Raw genomic sequence first — 15,861 nt, 5'->3', positions numbered from 1 at the left:
AAGAAGAAAGAAAGAAAGAAAGAAAGAAAGAAAGAAGGAAGGAAGGAAGAAAGAAGAAAGAAAGAACAAGAAAGAAAGAAAGAAAAAGAATGAAGGAAAGAAAAAGAAAGAAAGAAAAGAAATTGTTCTATATAAGGCCTCTCCTCTGAAGTTAATACCGCACATCATGCCTGAGACTGCTTCTTCATGGAGACACAGGACTCACCCAATCCTACGCAGTGAGGTCACACTAAGTAGACTCATGCTTTCTTCGTCTCTTGCAGGAGCCCGTTTGCCTCAGGGATAATGAGTTTGTCTGCTGAGCACTGCAACATTTCGGACTGGTTGAGGCTGGAGGCCACGGTGAAGGCTTCAGTTTATGCTGTCATATTTTGCTTTGCCACGGGCCTCACCATCCTCATTGTGGCCATAGTGGCACAGAATCTGCAATTGCGACAAGAGACTCGCTACCTCCTGCTCTGCCACCACCTGCTCTGCGTCTCCTTCTACTGCGGGCTGGGGCTGATCTTCCAGGCCATGCGGGCTCTGCATGCCAACAGCCCTCTGCTGCTGTGTTGGCTGGTGTTTGGAGTACAACTCAGCCTAGGGGAAGGAATTCTCTTCACTCTGACTCTGATGGCTGCCGACACCTACCTGGTGGTTTGCTGGCCTTTGAAATCTCTGTCTGTTGGGAACGTGGTGAAATACAGAGTTCTGGTAGGGACTTGGTTTTTCATTATACTCAAGAATGTTTGTCTGTTTCTCATAGAGGGCACGAGTGTCACTCAAGAGGCCATTTTAACTTCAGAACCCCTTTGCCCTGTGATCCTAAATGGTGTGCCTGCCAGAGCCTCTGGCCTGGTCTTCTTGATCCTCCTTCTGTCTGTCTTTCTTATAAGTTACTCCCTGATATACCACGAGGGGAGGCGATCCGGTCATTTCAACCAGTCTAATATTAAAGCCCGGAAAACTATCCTGATTCATTTAATGCAGATGGGCTTACATATCATACCAACTCTGATCTTTGTTGGTCTAGGGAAGATGTGTGGAGTGTTTTATTTTGCTCTGAATCTGTCGCTTTTTGGAGTTTTTGCCTCGGCCCAGTGTTGTAGCCCACTGGTCTATGGGCTCTGGAATAGGGAATTGCAAAGCAGGTTATACCACTGGATGGACTGTCAGCTGTGGTATGGTCACAGATCCCAGGAGGAACAGAAAACAGTCAATTTAAACAAAACACAGCCTTTGTGAACCAAGAACTAGACCTTCTGGGATACCCACTAGGGGTGAGCTTGTTCCTCACTCTTAACCACGCCTTGATTCATTTTGAAAGCAGTTCGAGTGAAACCAAGTTACTGTCTGGTTTATAAACTTGCCACTGCATGCATCAAAGTGGTCTTCATGGAATCATTTGATGTCTTTCATTCCAGGAGAGCATGTTCAACTTTTCTTTCTTTTCCAGGAGAGAATGAGGTCTCTATAGTATTTGGGCTACTAGCTGGGAGACATGTACTATGGGGTTTGAACTTGGGGTTTCAATATGCTAGGCATGTGCTCCAACTCACTGAGTTATCTCTCTGGCCTATGCTTTTTGTTTGTTTGTTTGTTTGTTTGTGTGGGTCACACCCGGCACCCCTCAGGGGTTACTCCTGGCTCTATGCTCAGAAATCGCTCCTGGCAGGCTCGGGGGACCACATGGGATGCTGAGATTCGTACCACCACCCTTCTGCAAGTAAGGCAAACACCTTACCTCCATGCTATCTCTTCGGCCCCTGGCCTATGCTTTTTTATTCTAAAATGAGATCAGCTTTTTTTAGTAGTAAACCTGTTATTCAGTAGTTAGCTAGCTTCCGTGAATGTATTTGTTTTTAGAAACTGATAAATAATCCATTAGTATGCAAAGGTGTTTGATATTTTCCTTCTATTAAGGGTTGGTTTGGTTAAAAATAATAACAAGGTTTGGAGCAATAGTACAACTGGGTAGGGCATTTGCATTGCACACAATCAACCCTTGTTCAATCTCTGTCATCCCCAAGCTTTCCAGGAGTAATTTCTGAGTGCAGGACCAGAAGTAAGCCCCAAGCACTGGAAGGTATGGCCCCAAAACCAAACCAAACAATTAAACAAAACAAAAATAAAAGCAAAATAACACTGACTTAAAAAGTTAGAGTTGATTTCTTTTTCTTCTGTAAAAGAACTCTGGAGGTGCACAGACAACATACTCACTCATTGTTTTCTGCTCTGCCATTAGTGTTCAGATTAGGGTTCTACATTATGACCTAATATGTTGCTAGTGCTTCTGCTATCACATATACAGGCCAAACAATAGGAAGGCAACAGAACAGAGAAGTTTCTACACCCTGCTAAAAAATACTTTTTAGGACTAAAGGTAAGTAGGTAGGCCAGCAGGTTGGTGCTTCCCTCTTTGTACATAGCTGACACAGTTTTGATCTGCAGCATTCCATGCTCTTCCAAGCCTGGCAGAAGTGATTCTGAGTACAGAGCCAGAAGTAAGTCCTGAGCACCATTGGATATGGGTCCCAAAGCCAACACCAAACAAACAAATACAATACTCTTAAAAAGGTACACATTATCTTACATCTAATTATCTACAATTGAATTCCCTGGCTAGTCCTAACTTTAAAAGAAAGTGAAAATAAATTTAGATATGTCTCCTGAGATAAATTTTGAGATGTTAAAACTAAAAAGAAAACTTGATATTGGGTGCTAAGTGGTTTTTGAGACCATATTCTTCTCAACCAAATAAAGAATAATATCCAAATAAGAGAGCAGATGGGTTGCTATTATCATATAAAGAAATGCTTGCCTTTTAATGTGATTTACAAAAATAGTTAACTGTTGTGGGTTCTGGAAAACCTTAATCATATGTTAGCTGATCTAAAAAAAAGGGGATCAATGAGCAGAGCACTGAACATATTTAAAGTTGGTTGTGAATTTAGACTTAAAATTTAAGCAAGTTTTAAGGCAGTGGTTGAAAATCAGTTCACAGAAAATTACTTAGGCTGCCTTCATATAAAACCTCCATTAATGAATCAGCAAGAACTAACTCTAAGAAAAAGAATCAACATTCTAGGTCTTTTGATTTTTGTTTGTTTGTTTTTGTTTCTGGGCCATACTGTTGGTACTCAGCAGTTACTCCTGGCTATGTGCTCAGAATCACACCTGGCTTGGGCGACCATATTGGACACGGGGGGGGGGGGGGGGGCGGTAATTGAAATGCAGTCTGTCTTAGGCTAGTGTGGGCAAGGCAGACACCTTATTGCTTGCACCACCGCTCTGGCTTCCATTCTAGGTCTTTTAAACAGAAAGAGTTGATAAAGGAAGTAGATTCTTTCAAAGCCATGGGAGGACTGTAGCAGTCGGAATCAGAGCCACCATTGACTGGGGTCAAGTAGAAATAACTGCCACAGTCATCTGGAGGTCAAACAACAGCTATTTTCACCACTAATTCTGCTACCATAGCCAGTCCACCCTTTGTGACTTTGTAAGACAAGAAAATGGCTTGTCTTCTCCTATTTTGGCAATCTCACTGACTGGCCTCTGATTGGCAGAATGAGTGAGCATTCAAACCTTAAAAATTTACTCCTCTGAGAAATGTAGCTCCTCACTTCACAGCCCTAGCAATATAGAAAATTAGTCCAAAAGAGATTAAAATGAGGGTTGACTGTACCAGTCCATCTAAGAGATACAGCAGGACAATATTTAGTTTTGTTTATAACAAAGATGACATTCATTGCTAAGGAATTGTTAAAGGCTGATTTTGGGAAGGGGAAAGTGGTCTAGAGGTCTGGCAGATCCACTCGGAATTCTTGGTCAACCAGCTGTGATTGAATGCAAGTGCCAGACAATGTGATTCAAGTTGAACCCTGTGGTGCTGGGGTTTATTAAGGTTACTCTAATGGCTCTAGATTTTTCCAAGGATGCTCCTGGCAATACTGAAGGACCATGTGATGCCAGGAAAGAACCCTGGCTGGGTGCATGATAGACATGACCCTAACCATTGCACTATTTCCTATCCAGCTAAAGACTAATTTCAAAAGAAACTTAAATCTCTTTTAAATTTTTAATTGAGGCACAGTGGTTTACAAAGTTATTTACAATCAAGTTTCAAATATATGTTGTACCAACACCAATCCAAAACTAATTTTTTATTATTATTATTATTATTTTTTGTGTGTGTGTGTGTGTGTGGTTTTTGGGTCACACCCGGCAGTGCTCAGGGGTTATTCCTGGCTCCATGCTCAGAAATTGCTCCTGGCAGGCACGGGGGACCATATGGGACGCCGGGATTCGAACCGATGACCTTCTGCATGAAAGGCAAACGCCTTACCTCCATGCTATCTCTCCGGCTCCTATTTTTGTTTTTTGAGTGATGTCCAATGCTGCTCAGGGCTGGGCATTAATCTTAGATCAGCTGTGAGTTAAGCAAGTGCCTTACCAGCTATAGTTCTGCTCTGGCTCCCAAAAGAAATTTTATTTCTAGTTCTGCCATAATGGTTTGTATATTACATGCAACTAAGTAGCTCTAAACATATGTTTGTATGCTTAGAAAAATTCACATCTGTGGTGTGTGTGTATGTGTGTAAAGGTATAGGATCATTCCTGACTAATTGACTATGGTATATTTGGGGGAGTTAAGATTAGCTAGCATTGTAATCTTTATATTTATTGTTTATGTTGCATTAGAGTCATTAGTCTAACAGACTAAATGAGTGACCCCAATACTCGAAAACCTAATTCTCAGTGTGATAGTGTGAAGAGATGGACTTTGGGAGGTGATGAATATATAACGACTCTGCGTCTGGCAAATGGATTGTTCAGAGACAACCCTGAAGTGAATCATTTTACAAATTGTTCCGCAAAACAACTCTCGGTATGCTCCCAGTGTCATAAAGCAAGGATGGATGGAGGATGAACTGTGGGCCACATGCACATATTAGCTGTTGTATAGCTTGTGAATAAGGAGCATTTTAATGTTTTTAAATGAGGAAACATCAAAGTAGAATAATGTTTTGTTACCTGCAAAATATATATGAAAATCAGATGTATTTGGCCATATGTTTTGGCAACAGACCCATCTAAATCATTGTGTGTGTGTGTGTGTGTGTGTGTGTGTGTGTGTGTGTGTGTATATGTTTGTGTGCACCCAATGGCTCAGCACTCAGAAATTACTCCTGGAAGACTTGGGTACCTGTTGGCAGAGGCTTTTGGATTAATCCTCATATTGCCTTCTAAATAAATGTCTCTCCATTGGTTCCTTTGGTTTTCTTGTTAAAAAGATGTTCCCCATTGACCTCCTCATTGGGCTTTTTCTCTCCCCTTGAGGGTGGGCCGTGTTTATCCCAATCAAAGGCTACTCAGGAGGCCTGGTGGAGAAGCTGCCATCTAGCCTCTTAGTTCTACGTGTTGGAGTGACTGGCTTGTGGGTGAACAGCTGGCAGTGTGAGTTTCTGGCCTGCTATACCTTCCCAACTGTGTGTGATTATTATTCCTGTTTCGGAATTGCTGCCAGACCTGTGTCTCTTGTCCTACCCAGACAGGGGGCCTGGGAATCCCTCTCCCTCTCTGGGGATTGTGGAACACACAACCCAACCCACCATTTCAAAGGTACCAAATGGGATGCTGGGGATCAAATTAGAGTCTACACACATGCAAGGCAAGGCAACCCTACCCACTATACTATTGCTCTGGCCTCTCCAGCCTAAATTCGTGACTATCTGGCTCTTTGAAAAAAAAATATTTGTCCCACCCCAGCCCTGCAAGGTGACATCTCACAACACTTGATTTTGGTAACCTTAGAACTGAAGTTGAGTCAGAAAATCTACACTTTCCTTAAATGTAAGAAGCTTAATCAACTCATTTTTTATTGCACAATTAAATTTTTCCGTGTACGCCGGGAATGATTTTTATTCTCCATCACCTTTATCCTACAAACCTGAAATTAAAGTTCTTTCAGTAAGCACACTGTGCATCAACTCTTAAGAAGAGTTGTTTGGCATTGTGCAATTGCAGTTTTTCCTCTTACATTCTGGGTCAATAACACTCAATAAAATATGGCAGCTTAAAGAATGAAAAGTGAAAAATATTACTTTCTCGGGAAGGACCTTCGAAAGGCTAATTATGAATGTCTGGTTTCCTGAGTCTGGGTTAGGAAGGAGGCTGAATGAAGCTGCAAGTGAAGGACACCAGGAGTTGCACAAAATTTAGGCAATGGTGAGTCCCAGGCCATTTGAGGACAGGACACAGCAAACAGGTTGCTGCAAGGCAGAGGCAGCAATAGGAAGTTTGTTGACTTTCTGCCACAGGTCTGGAGTAGGCTGGGGTGGACCAGGGGACAGAGCACTGTGGAGTTCAGGTGGAATGTAGAGTGGGAAGTGAGGCAGAGGTGAGGTGAAGACTTTGCTGGAATGTCTCTATCATTATTTCCCCTCCTTTAAAACAAAGGTTTCTTGCAATGAAAACTATCCTGCAAGGAAGAACAAGAGACAACCAGTGTTGGGAATTCCATGCTCACGCTATCTGCAGTTCTCTATCTCCCTCCTTACCTGATCTCTTTGGGGGAACGCCTTGCTATGATCAATCAGGGTCTGGGCAGAGGTGCCTAGTGAACTGGTAGAGGTTGCCAGCTAGAAGACAAAGCATGATAGTAGTGGAGGGCAGCTGACCTCATCTCCTCCCACATTCCCCAACTAAAGGGATTAGCTGAGGCACTGCAGGCTAAGTGGGTGGGGAAACAGAAATAACAAAGATCCAGTGTTTTTCTTGGGCTTATGAGAGGAGGATGCCGTGACTCAGAGAGCGGGGGCTTTGGGGACACCAAGAGATGCTGGCAATACAGATGCCATCAACAAATGAGCAAGAGCAGCAGGGAGAGATGCCTATATCTTGCTTTGGGGGGGCCTGAACCAAGATGAGGGGAACAACTTAGCCTGTGAGCCCCCACAAGTGCTGGAAGCCTAGGAGCCTGCCCTGGGAGACCATAGAGCTGAATCTCTACCAAGATCTTTCTCCTCATAGGCTCCTTCTCACCTGGTCCTGGGCTCCAGGTCTTCTGCTCCAACCACATGGGGATCATCACTGGCCTCAGCACCGCAAAGATCTCCTGGCCTCTCAACCAGGCCAAAGCCACACCCTTGAATCTTGGGTCACAGGTCATTTTTGCAAACATGTACCTGAAACCAGGGAGGCACCTGCAGAAGCCAGGCTGGCAGCACAGGGAAGGAAAAGAGGACCAGGTAGAGAAAAGTCTGAGTGATCTGGCCTGTAGCCCTGAATCAGGTTAGGACACACTGGCTCTGTGGATCACCTGCCCATCGTCTTGGACCCAACTGTGCTCAGAGAAAGCCGGCAGCTCACTTAATTCATACCTGCAGCTCCTAGATCATCCCTCTGTCTGAAACGGGGTGGCAGCACCCACAGATTGGGACTATTCCTGAGTAAGGGGTAACTAATTACCTGGGACAGCAATGAAGGCCGAGTAGGACTGGCAGGAACCAAGTGCTTCTCTCTGGTCCTTAACCTACACTTGAGTGGATGTCTTGGTCCCTCCAATACCCTATGCCTGAGAGCAGGGTGCATGCCTGGGTCCTCCCCCAACACCACGGGGCCTGAGAGCAATGTGCATGGTTGCACTGAAGCATGACCCTGGTAGGCTGGAGGATCATCAAGGGCTCCTGCCCATCCCCAGAAGCCCTGAATAATACCTTTTATTTATTTGGCAGTGGCTGGGGTGGGGGAAATTAAAGGCAGTTGCATGAAATACAACTGATCTACCTCTAAACTATCTTGCTGACCCTTATCTCTTAAGGAGAGAGAGGTATTGTGGTCAAATTTTATATCCTACCTAAGGTGGTTGGTTCGAATCCCGGCATCCCATATGGTCCCCCAGTGCCTGCCAGGAGCTATTTCTGAGCAGATAGCCAGTTGTAACCCCTGAGCACCGCCGGACATGGCCCAAACACACACACACACACACACACACACACACAAATTTATATCCTGGAGCCAGAGCAATAACACAGAGGGTAGGGCATTTGCCTTGCATGCAGTAGAGCCAGGTTCCATACCTGGCATCCCATATGGTCCTCTCAACTTGCCATGAGCCAGGAGTATTTCCTGAGTATAGAGCCAAGAGTAACCTCTGAGCATCTCTGGTGTGGCCCAAAAACAAAACAAAAAATGGTATTCTTTCAAGCTTGGCTTAAGAGAAATCAATTAATACTATTGAAAATACTTTTAAGATCACTAGGTTCATTATATTATAATAGAATTTATTAATATGTCTTATAATCATTTATTATATACCTGACCATAGACTTATAATTGTTTTAAGAAAATATATTTAAGTCTCATAATAATTATTTTAGAGGGGAATATTTTCTGGCATTTCTTTTTCTTTTTATTATTTTTTTTAACATTTTATTTATTGAAACAATTATCAACAGAATCCTTCATAGTTGAATTTGAGATATTCAATGAGTCAGGGCACTTTCTACCACCATTGTCAACCTCCCTCCACCAGTGAATCCAAAGTACATTCTATAACACCACCCTTTTGGCCCCCTGGCCTGCAAGTATAACAGCTCCTTAAGTTTAGATTGTTACATATGACAAGTTAATACTGCATTTCAAAATGTGATATTTCCATATTTATGACTGCTAAGTAAAAGTTTCTCTCATGGGAAAAAAAAAAGTTTAGATTGTTTAAGTTTAGGTACCTTGATTCAATTATCATTAACTTTGGCTTGGATATTTAGTTCTGTCCTTATTTATTTCCCTACCAATGCATCTGAGATCACTTGGCCACTGGCCCCCAGCCTTTCTTTGATTCTTTCATCTTAGTTTTATAGAAAAATGCAGAAATATGTGGCAAAATAAGTTTCTAAGTGTCCTAAGTTTCTATGAAAAAGGCCCCAATTTAAAAGTTAAAAAAATCCTGGGCTGGATAAAAGATAAAAAAAATCCAGTGGCAGGGCATTTGCCTTGCACACAGTCAATTCAGGATGGATAGTGGTTCGAATCCCAGCATCCCATATGGTCCCCTGAGCCTGCCAGGAGCAATTTCTGAGCACAGAACCAGGTGTAACCCCTGAGCACCACCAGGTGTGACCCAAAAAGCAAAAAACAACAAAAAGAAAGATTTAAAAAATCCAATAAAAAAAGGTGTATGTGTGGCAGTTTTGTTGTTGTTGTTGTTTGGTTGTTTTTTTCATACACAGCAAAATATGGGGGGAACAGAAAGGAAAAAACTTTGGTCTAAAACTAGCATTTTCTTTTATAAAAAATTGGCTGGGTTGGAATGCTAATGTCTCGGGGAAGGTGCTTGCTTTGCACTCTGAGACCCACATTCTATCCCTGACATCCCATGTGATTCCTCCAAACAAAGCCAGAAATATTTCCTGAGTAAATGCTGAGTAAGCCCTAAGATTGCTGGGTCTGGCCCAAAAAATAAAAACTAAAAATTAAAACATTGGAGGACAGAGAAAAGAGAGGCAATCTTTAATATTAAAAAAAAATGGGTCCAGATGGGGCCAGAGAGATAGCATGGAGGTAATGCGTTTGCCTTTCATGCTGAAAGATGATGTTTCGAATCCCGGCATCCCATATGGTCCCCTGTGCCTGCCAGGGGCAATTTCTGAGCATAGAGCTAAGAGTAACTCCTGAGCACTGCCGGGTGTGACCCAAAAACCAAAAAAAAAAAAAAAAAAAAAAAAAAAAAGGGTCCAGTAGGCTCAGAAAGAATTAAAAGAGATGGAAAAAGAACCAGGTACTATAACAAAAGCGTGCAATGTACCAGGCAAGATTGATGATAAGAGTTGATGAGTTAATCTTCCTTATCAAAAATAACACATTTGAATATTGTATAACTAAAGGGAGAGAGGTCCTATCTGTCCACACACTAAAAAAAGGCAATTCTAGCTGAATTTACATTCAGAGTTGCACAGCAATAGACCCACAGAATGAGACACAGTCTAAATCAATGGTGAGCACTTTTTTTTAATATTCCTATACTGAGAAATGAATCTAGGGCTTTGCACCTATGAAATATATAGTCTACAACTAAGTCACATCCCAGCCCCTTGGCCAATTTTGAAGGTGAGGTATTTCAGTATTATATGCATATATATATATATATACATGCTTACATACACATAAACATACACATATAAATACATATACATATGTATGTGGTAAGACAATCTGTTGTTAATTATAAAAACAACGTAAGACAAGATGAGATATGTAAAGTCTCAGGAAATATATAATCAAAGATTCTTCACAAAAAACACTTGAAGAGGGCTTGAGTCATAGCACAGTGAATAGGGCACTTGTCTTGCACACAGATGACCAGGGTTCGCTCCCCGGAATCCCATATGGTACCCTGAGCCCTCCAGGAGTGAACCCTGAGCCAGGAGTAGCCTCTGAGTCAGAAATAACCCTTGAGCACCACCAGGTGTGGCCCCCCAAAAAACAATAAAACTTGAAGAAATACTTCATCAAGATAGAATGGAAAATAAAGACACATGGCAAGTTCACAACCAGGCTAGAGTATTCTTTCTTTCATGAAGAAAAGAACAGAGAAATTTGAAGAGTGTTAGCAAATTTATTACTATTATTCTTCTCAACATGGATTATAATATAAAACTTTAAATTTTGGAATTTTCAAGTTTTTAAGATATTTGATATGATAATGTAATTAAAAAGAGTAAACGAGGGCCTTGGAAGATGGCTCAAAAGGAGGAGAAGAAAGTGAAAAACATAAAGACCAATATTATTTATTAAATGCAAATACAAAACCCTGAAAATACCTTCTGCGACATATGCAAATGAATAACAAAAATGATGACCCAATGTATAGCACAGGGGTTGAGGTACTTGCCTTATACATAGTCAACCCTCTTTGATCTTCAGCACAAAAGATAGTCTCCATTGAGTACTTCCAAGAGTGATCCCTGAGTACAGAGCCAGGGAGTAGCTCTGAACATAAAATATATATGCTAAAAACAAAAAGATATTGCACTCAAATTTAGAATTCAACTTGAATTTTCACAGTAGCTCTGGAATGGAAATTTGAAAACTACCATTGTTATTTTTTAGCACTGAGTTAGAGCAAGTGAGTTCATGTATCAAAGAAGAGAGACAAACATGGGCTGGAGGAAGGCAAGGAAGAAGTCATAAAATGTCTCCAGCCCTGACGCACATTAGAAAGCAAGTGTCTCACCTTTAGCAAGCAGTATCCTCTGTCCTGGGATTGGCAGTACTGGTAACATGTACTCAACTAGATTTCAGAATTGCTACAGACTAGTGGGCTGAAAATGGTGGTTTTCATTTCCATTTTTGAATGCAAGTGAGTAGAGGATGTTGGGTCCTGGTGTGGCCACTGTGTTTTGAAAGTGGGGAAGGAGACAGCTTGCCTTTTAGTTCACAGAAGAGGTGAACCCAAAGGACTATACCCAATGCACTTCACTGCAGAACCATATAGAATCTTAATCAAATTTAAACCACCAGATCCTGGCTTTGTTAGCACGGCTTCCAGGAGAGGAGCCTGTTTCTTCTGCATATGAGACGGGTTGCACTGTTGTGGGAACATAGTACACCATGATGGGAAGTTTCTCAAGACAGTGCCACACCTCTGCCCAAGCAACTTCCTTCCTTGAAATGTACCTTTGCCACTTCTCCCATCAGAAGACACTGTCTAGTCCTTCTTCTTATGATGTTGGCTCTGTGACTTGCTTGAAGTAACTGTTGTGTGGCTGAAGTGACTTAGGGGCAAGCATGAACAGGCTTAGTTAATACTTCTGGAGCAAAGGGGAAACATCTCCTTGAAAACCTTTTTCTGCAGAGTCCTGAGCAATAGCATGACTATTCTTTCAAGCCACGGAACTGAAACATCATTATTCCACAATCTTTGAGAGCTAATACTTCCAAAGAATGCTGAGGTCATTGTAGAAGTGGGGCCCTCCCATTGATAGAGGGACAGTTAGAGCAGCAAAGATTCTGTAACAACTTACAATGTTAAATGTATTCATGCCATAATATATCTAACATTAGAAGGATGGTATAGTTAGCCCTCTATGTAATCCTATTATAAGGTTAAACACGTTTAAAATGCCTTAGCTATATTAAAATCCATGAATCCAAAACACTGTAAAGAAAAATGAACAAATTCTTCCTGATCACCTTCAGGACTGTTAGGGAGCCAATTTGTTATTCTGAGCCCATGAAGTGAAGAATCCAGCTTTGATCTGTCTTTGCTGTGCCAACTCTATTTCAAGAAAATAAAATATTGTTAAAGGGAGGCTTTTTGCAAAAGAATCTTGACTCCCCCATAATACAGAAATAAAAGCATCAGAAGATCATCATTCTGTAATCCTGGTTAAGATGGTTTTGGACAACAGGCACCAGTTGTTTCAGCAGAGGCTGAAATGAGTCGGTGAAAGGTTGTTGACTGGAAGACAAATGAGGCCGATGACATCTGAGCATGCTGGTCTTGTCTTAACCTCACAAAGGAATAAGCAGACTCACTGGTGAAGTGTGTTTGCTAGAAAACCAAATCAAAACCCTCCAAAGTGAGAACAGATGAAACCTTGGGACATGAACTTGGGCTTCATTATTCCAGGCCAGTGTCAGGAATCCAGAACCTATTCTCTTGGGTACAACAAAGAGCCAGCAACTCCTTGAGGTTCTTTTCAAACTCAGCCTCTAAATCCAGGCCCACGTAACTAAAATCAGAAGTCTAGAAAGAGATAAATAAAACAAACACATGTCAATCCTATGGATTAGGGCTCTGTCCTACCAACCCCAACCGTGACCCCAGGGATGAGGTGTCAGAGACTCTTGTGACCATTATTGAAATGGGAGAAAGTCTACCTGATGGCCATCTTGGCCCTGATGGGTTGCCCCAACTGGAGAACTGACACAGATCAGTGTTCCAGTGTTTTTGAGCAGGTCACAAAACAGAAAGATAAAGCATTGCTCAGTGCTCCCCTCTCTCTGAAGGAAGAATGAGCCTTCCTGGGGTCACTGCCTCCCTCCAGCTCCATGTTGCTGGGACATTACTGGGACATCTATTTGCAATTGGTGGCACATGACTGAGTGAATACAGACAAAGGGAAAGAGGCTGGAAAGAGATGGAAAACTTCCCTGGATGCTTCTCGGGAATCCCTGTAGGAGTGAATATAAACATCATACTCAGCTCATCGAAAGGGAATGGATGTCATTTGGGATTGCAACAAGCTCCAGCATGTTCTTGTTCACGGAAGGATGATGCCAGTGTTACAATTGAGACTTCGCTAGGAAAGTTGGAGGGGAGACAGTCAAAGCATCCCCTAAATTGCACTGATTTAGTTAGGCTGAACCAATTCCTTTATTTCTGTGTCCTGGAGGCAGAAAGCCTGAGAGCTTTCTCCGGCTTTTTATTATTTTTTTTGGGGGGGGGGTGCACACCTAGCAGAAATCAGGGTTACTCCTGGCTCTGCATTCAGGGATCACTCCTGGTAGGGCTCAGCGAGCTAGATGGGTTTCTGCACCCAAGGCTAGGGTGCAAGGCAAGCACCTTCCACACTGTACTAGCTAACCAGCTACCACCTTCCTCCTGCTTGATAAGTGGGTACTGTAAGCAGGTGCTCGGGGAGCAGCTACCTCTTTGGAAGTCCTCCAAGGGAGGATCTGGATCAATCAAGGGTCTTTTATCAGGAGCCTTCTTGTCTAGCCAGAACTCTCCCCACCCTGAAATCTTTCTTTCTGGAGTTCTCTTTTGTTTGTTTTTGTTTTGTTTTTGGACCATACCAGGTGATGTTCAGGGGTTACTCCTGGCTATATGCTCAGAAATCGCTCTTGACTTGGCGACCATTTGAGACACCAGGGGATTGAATCATGGTCTGTCCCAGGTTAGCACATGCAAGGCAAATGCCCCACTACTTGTGCCACCCCTCCAGCCCCTTTTCTGGAGTTCTTTGTTATTCTAAACTCTGTCCCCAGGGTGAGACTAGTTTAACTCTCACACTTGTGCTCTCACAGAAATTCCAGGAGAGCGCAGAGATCAGAGAGGGAGAGAGAGAGAGAGAGACAGAGAGAGAGAGAGAGAGAGAGAGAGACAGACAGACAGACAGACAGACAGACAGACAGACAGAGAGGGAGAGAGGGAGAGAGAGAAAGAGAGAGACAGACAGAGAGACAGAGAAAGACAAAGAGACAAAGAGACATAGAGAGAGATAGAGAGAGAAGGCCAGTCACTCCACCTTGTAGAACTCTCGATGGTTTTGGAAGATGAGGCGCACATCCCTCACGAACCACGACACAGTGTAAGAGTGCTCTGCTAGCCGTTCCTTCACCAGGTTCAGCCACATGGCTTCCCTAAAGGGCTCGCCATAATCTTCAATCTGGGAACAAAACCACCCATGGGAGGTGTTAGCAAGCTCACCATGCTGGGAAGCAACCAGCTTGAATGACAACAGGCATCAGAGCAGGAATTATCCTAATTGACATCATGTGCCAGGAACTGTGGGATCATGACCTTTGACAGGCCTAGGAGGCAGGTACATAGGACACTCCTGCTTTGGGGGGAGGGGGCGAAGAGTTCATGAAGAATCCACTCAGTGTCTCACCACAAGGTGGGAGCTGGGTTTAGAACCCAACATCTGAATCTGTGGGAGACAGTCTCACCCACAGGCAGGAGGGATGATGGAACAGGGGTGCTACACCCTCCCGCCCCCTAGTTCCCAGAGCAAGATGCTGGTAGGTGAAGTGGGATGTGGGATCTAAATAAACCTTCTCTCTGCCAATAGCAGCCTCTTCAGGACTGACGATCACGGGTGACGACTTACATTGTGTGGGATGTTCACGAAAAAGACACTTTGAGGATGGCAGTAGGTCTTCAAGAGGAGAAACTCACATTTCTAAAAGAGGCAAAAGGGCTTTTAAGGGACACACAGCTGGAAGAGAGGGAAGCCAGCAGAAGTGAGCAGACACAGTCAAGTCTTTGTGGACACCATGTCCGTGTTCTGAACTCCCACAAGGTGGCATCCTCGGGTGCTCTTCCTGTCTCCTGCCTTGTGAGTGCTACAGGGGGAAGAGGGACTCAGGCATGAACTCCAACTCACCAACTGCTCCTCTGGCCTCATTCGCCTGTCCAGGGCATGAGATCCCTGGAGACACTGCTGGCTTCCAGAAATTTCCTTCATCCTGCAGAAGGTGCAGCTCCATGGCCTCCTAAAATTTTGGGGTGAGGGGAAGGTGAGCCCTAGAACAACCCTGTTATGGAGGCTGCCAGTGCCTGTCTGCTTCCAGGATGGCTTGTGGGCACAGCAAGGACAAAGCGGGGACACTTCTTCCCTTGCTCCATCATCTGAGTTCTCTGCATGGCCCTGAGCAATGAGATCCCCTTGCAGGGCAGCATCTGTTGGAGACCCTGGAGGTGACCCTGTCCCCTCTCTGGGCTGTAGGGAATCACTGGAGTCACCAGGGTCTCAGAATTTGAAGAAGACCTCATGGCAAAGAGAATATGGTACAATAGTGAGTGGGGCCACATTTCCTGCCTTTCTATTTTTGTTGTTTTATTTAGCGGCTACAAACTGCTCTGGGGCTACTCCTGGCCTTATTTTGTTTTGTTTTGTGTTCAGGGGAAGGTGGGAATTGAACTTGGGTCACCAAATACAAGGAATGCACCCTCCCCACTGTGCCATCTCTCTGGCCCCTGGCCTCTTCTAAACAAGCACATACAGGAACAGCTGGTGTTGATGTTCTTATCATCACCCCACAACCCCCAGACTGGGTGATGAAATTCAGGATGAATGTCCCTGATAAGGAGGGAGTCAGACACCCACAAGTGAGGCTACTGATCCCCTACACAGGGCCCTGCCCTTC

General features: G+C 43.5%; 2 protein-coding genes across 2 annotated transcripts in view; one reads left to right on the top strand and one right to left on the bottom strand.

Annotated features, from left to right (window-relative positions):
- The first annotated feature begins 285 nt into the window (after nucleotides 1-285).
- LOC126001637 (uncharacterized) lies at nucleotides 286-1,227 on the top strand. Its single transcript, XM_049768914.1, has one exon. The coding sequence runs from the start codon at nucleotides 286-288 to the stop codon at nucleotides 1,225-1,227; it is 942 nt and encodes a 313-aa protein (XP_049624871.1).
- An 11,380-nt stretch (nucleotides 1,228-12,607) lies between these two features.
- SP110 (SP110 nuclear body protein) overlaps nucleotides 12,608-15,861 on the bottom strand; it is a 34,988-nt gene continuing 31,734 nt past the window's right edge. Inside the window, exons 16-19 of the mRNA XM_049768913.1 lie at nucleotides 15,099-15,207; nucleotides 14,823-14,894; nucleotides 14,238-14,378; nucleotides 12,608-12,733 (exon numbers count right to left, since the gene is read on the bottom strand). Of these exons, the coding sequence (XP_049624870.1) occupies nucleotides 12,608-12,733; nucleotides 14,238-14,378; nucleotides 14,823-14,894; nucleotides 15,099-15,207 (448 nt within the window). The remainder of the gene's footprint in view (nucleotides 12,734-14,237; nucleotides 14,379-14,822; nucleotides 14,895-15,098; nucleotides 15,208-15,861) is intronic.

This window comes from Suncus etruscus, chromosome 2 (genome assembly GCF_024139225.1).
Source record: "Suncus etruscus isolate mSunEtr1 chromosome 2, mSunEtr1.pri.cur, whole genome shotgun sequence".
In the NCBI taxonomy this organism is placed as follows: domain Eukaryota; kingdom Metazoa; phylum Chordata; class Mammalia; order Eulipotyphla; family Soricidae; genus Suncus; species Suncus etruscus.
This window is presented reverse-complemented; position numbering and strand designations above follow the sequence as displayed.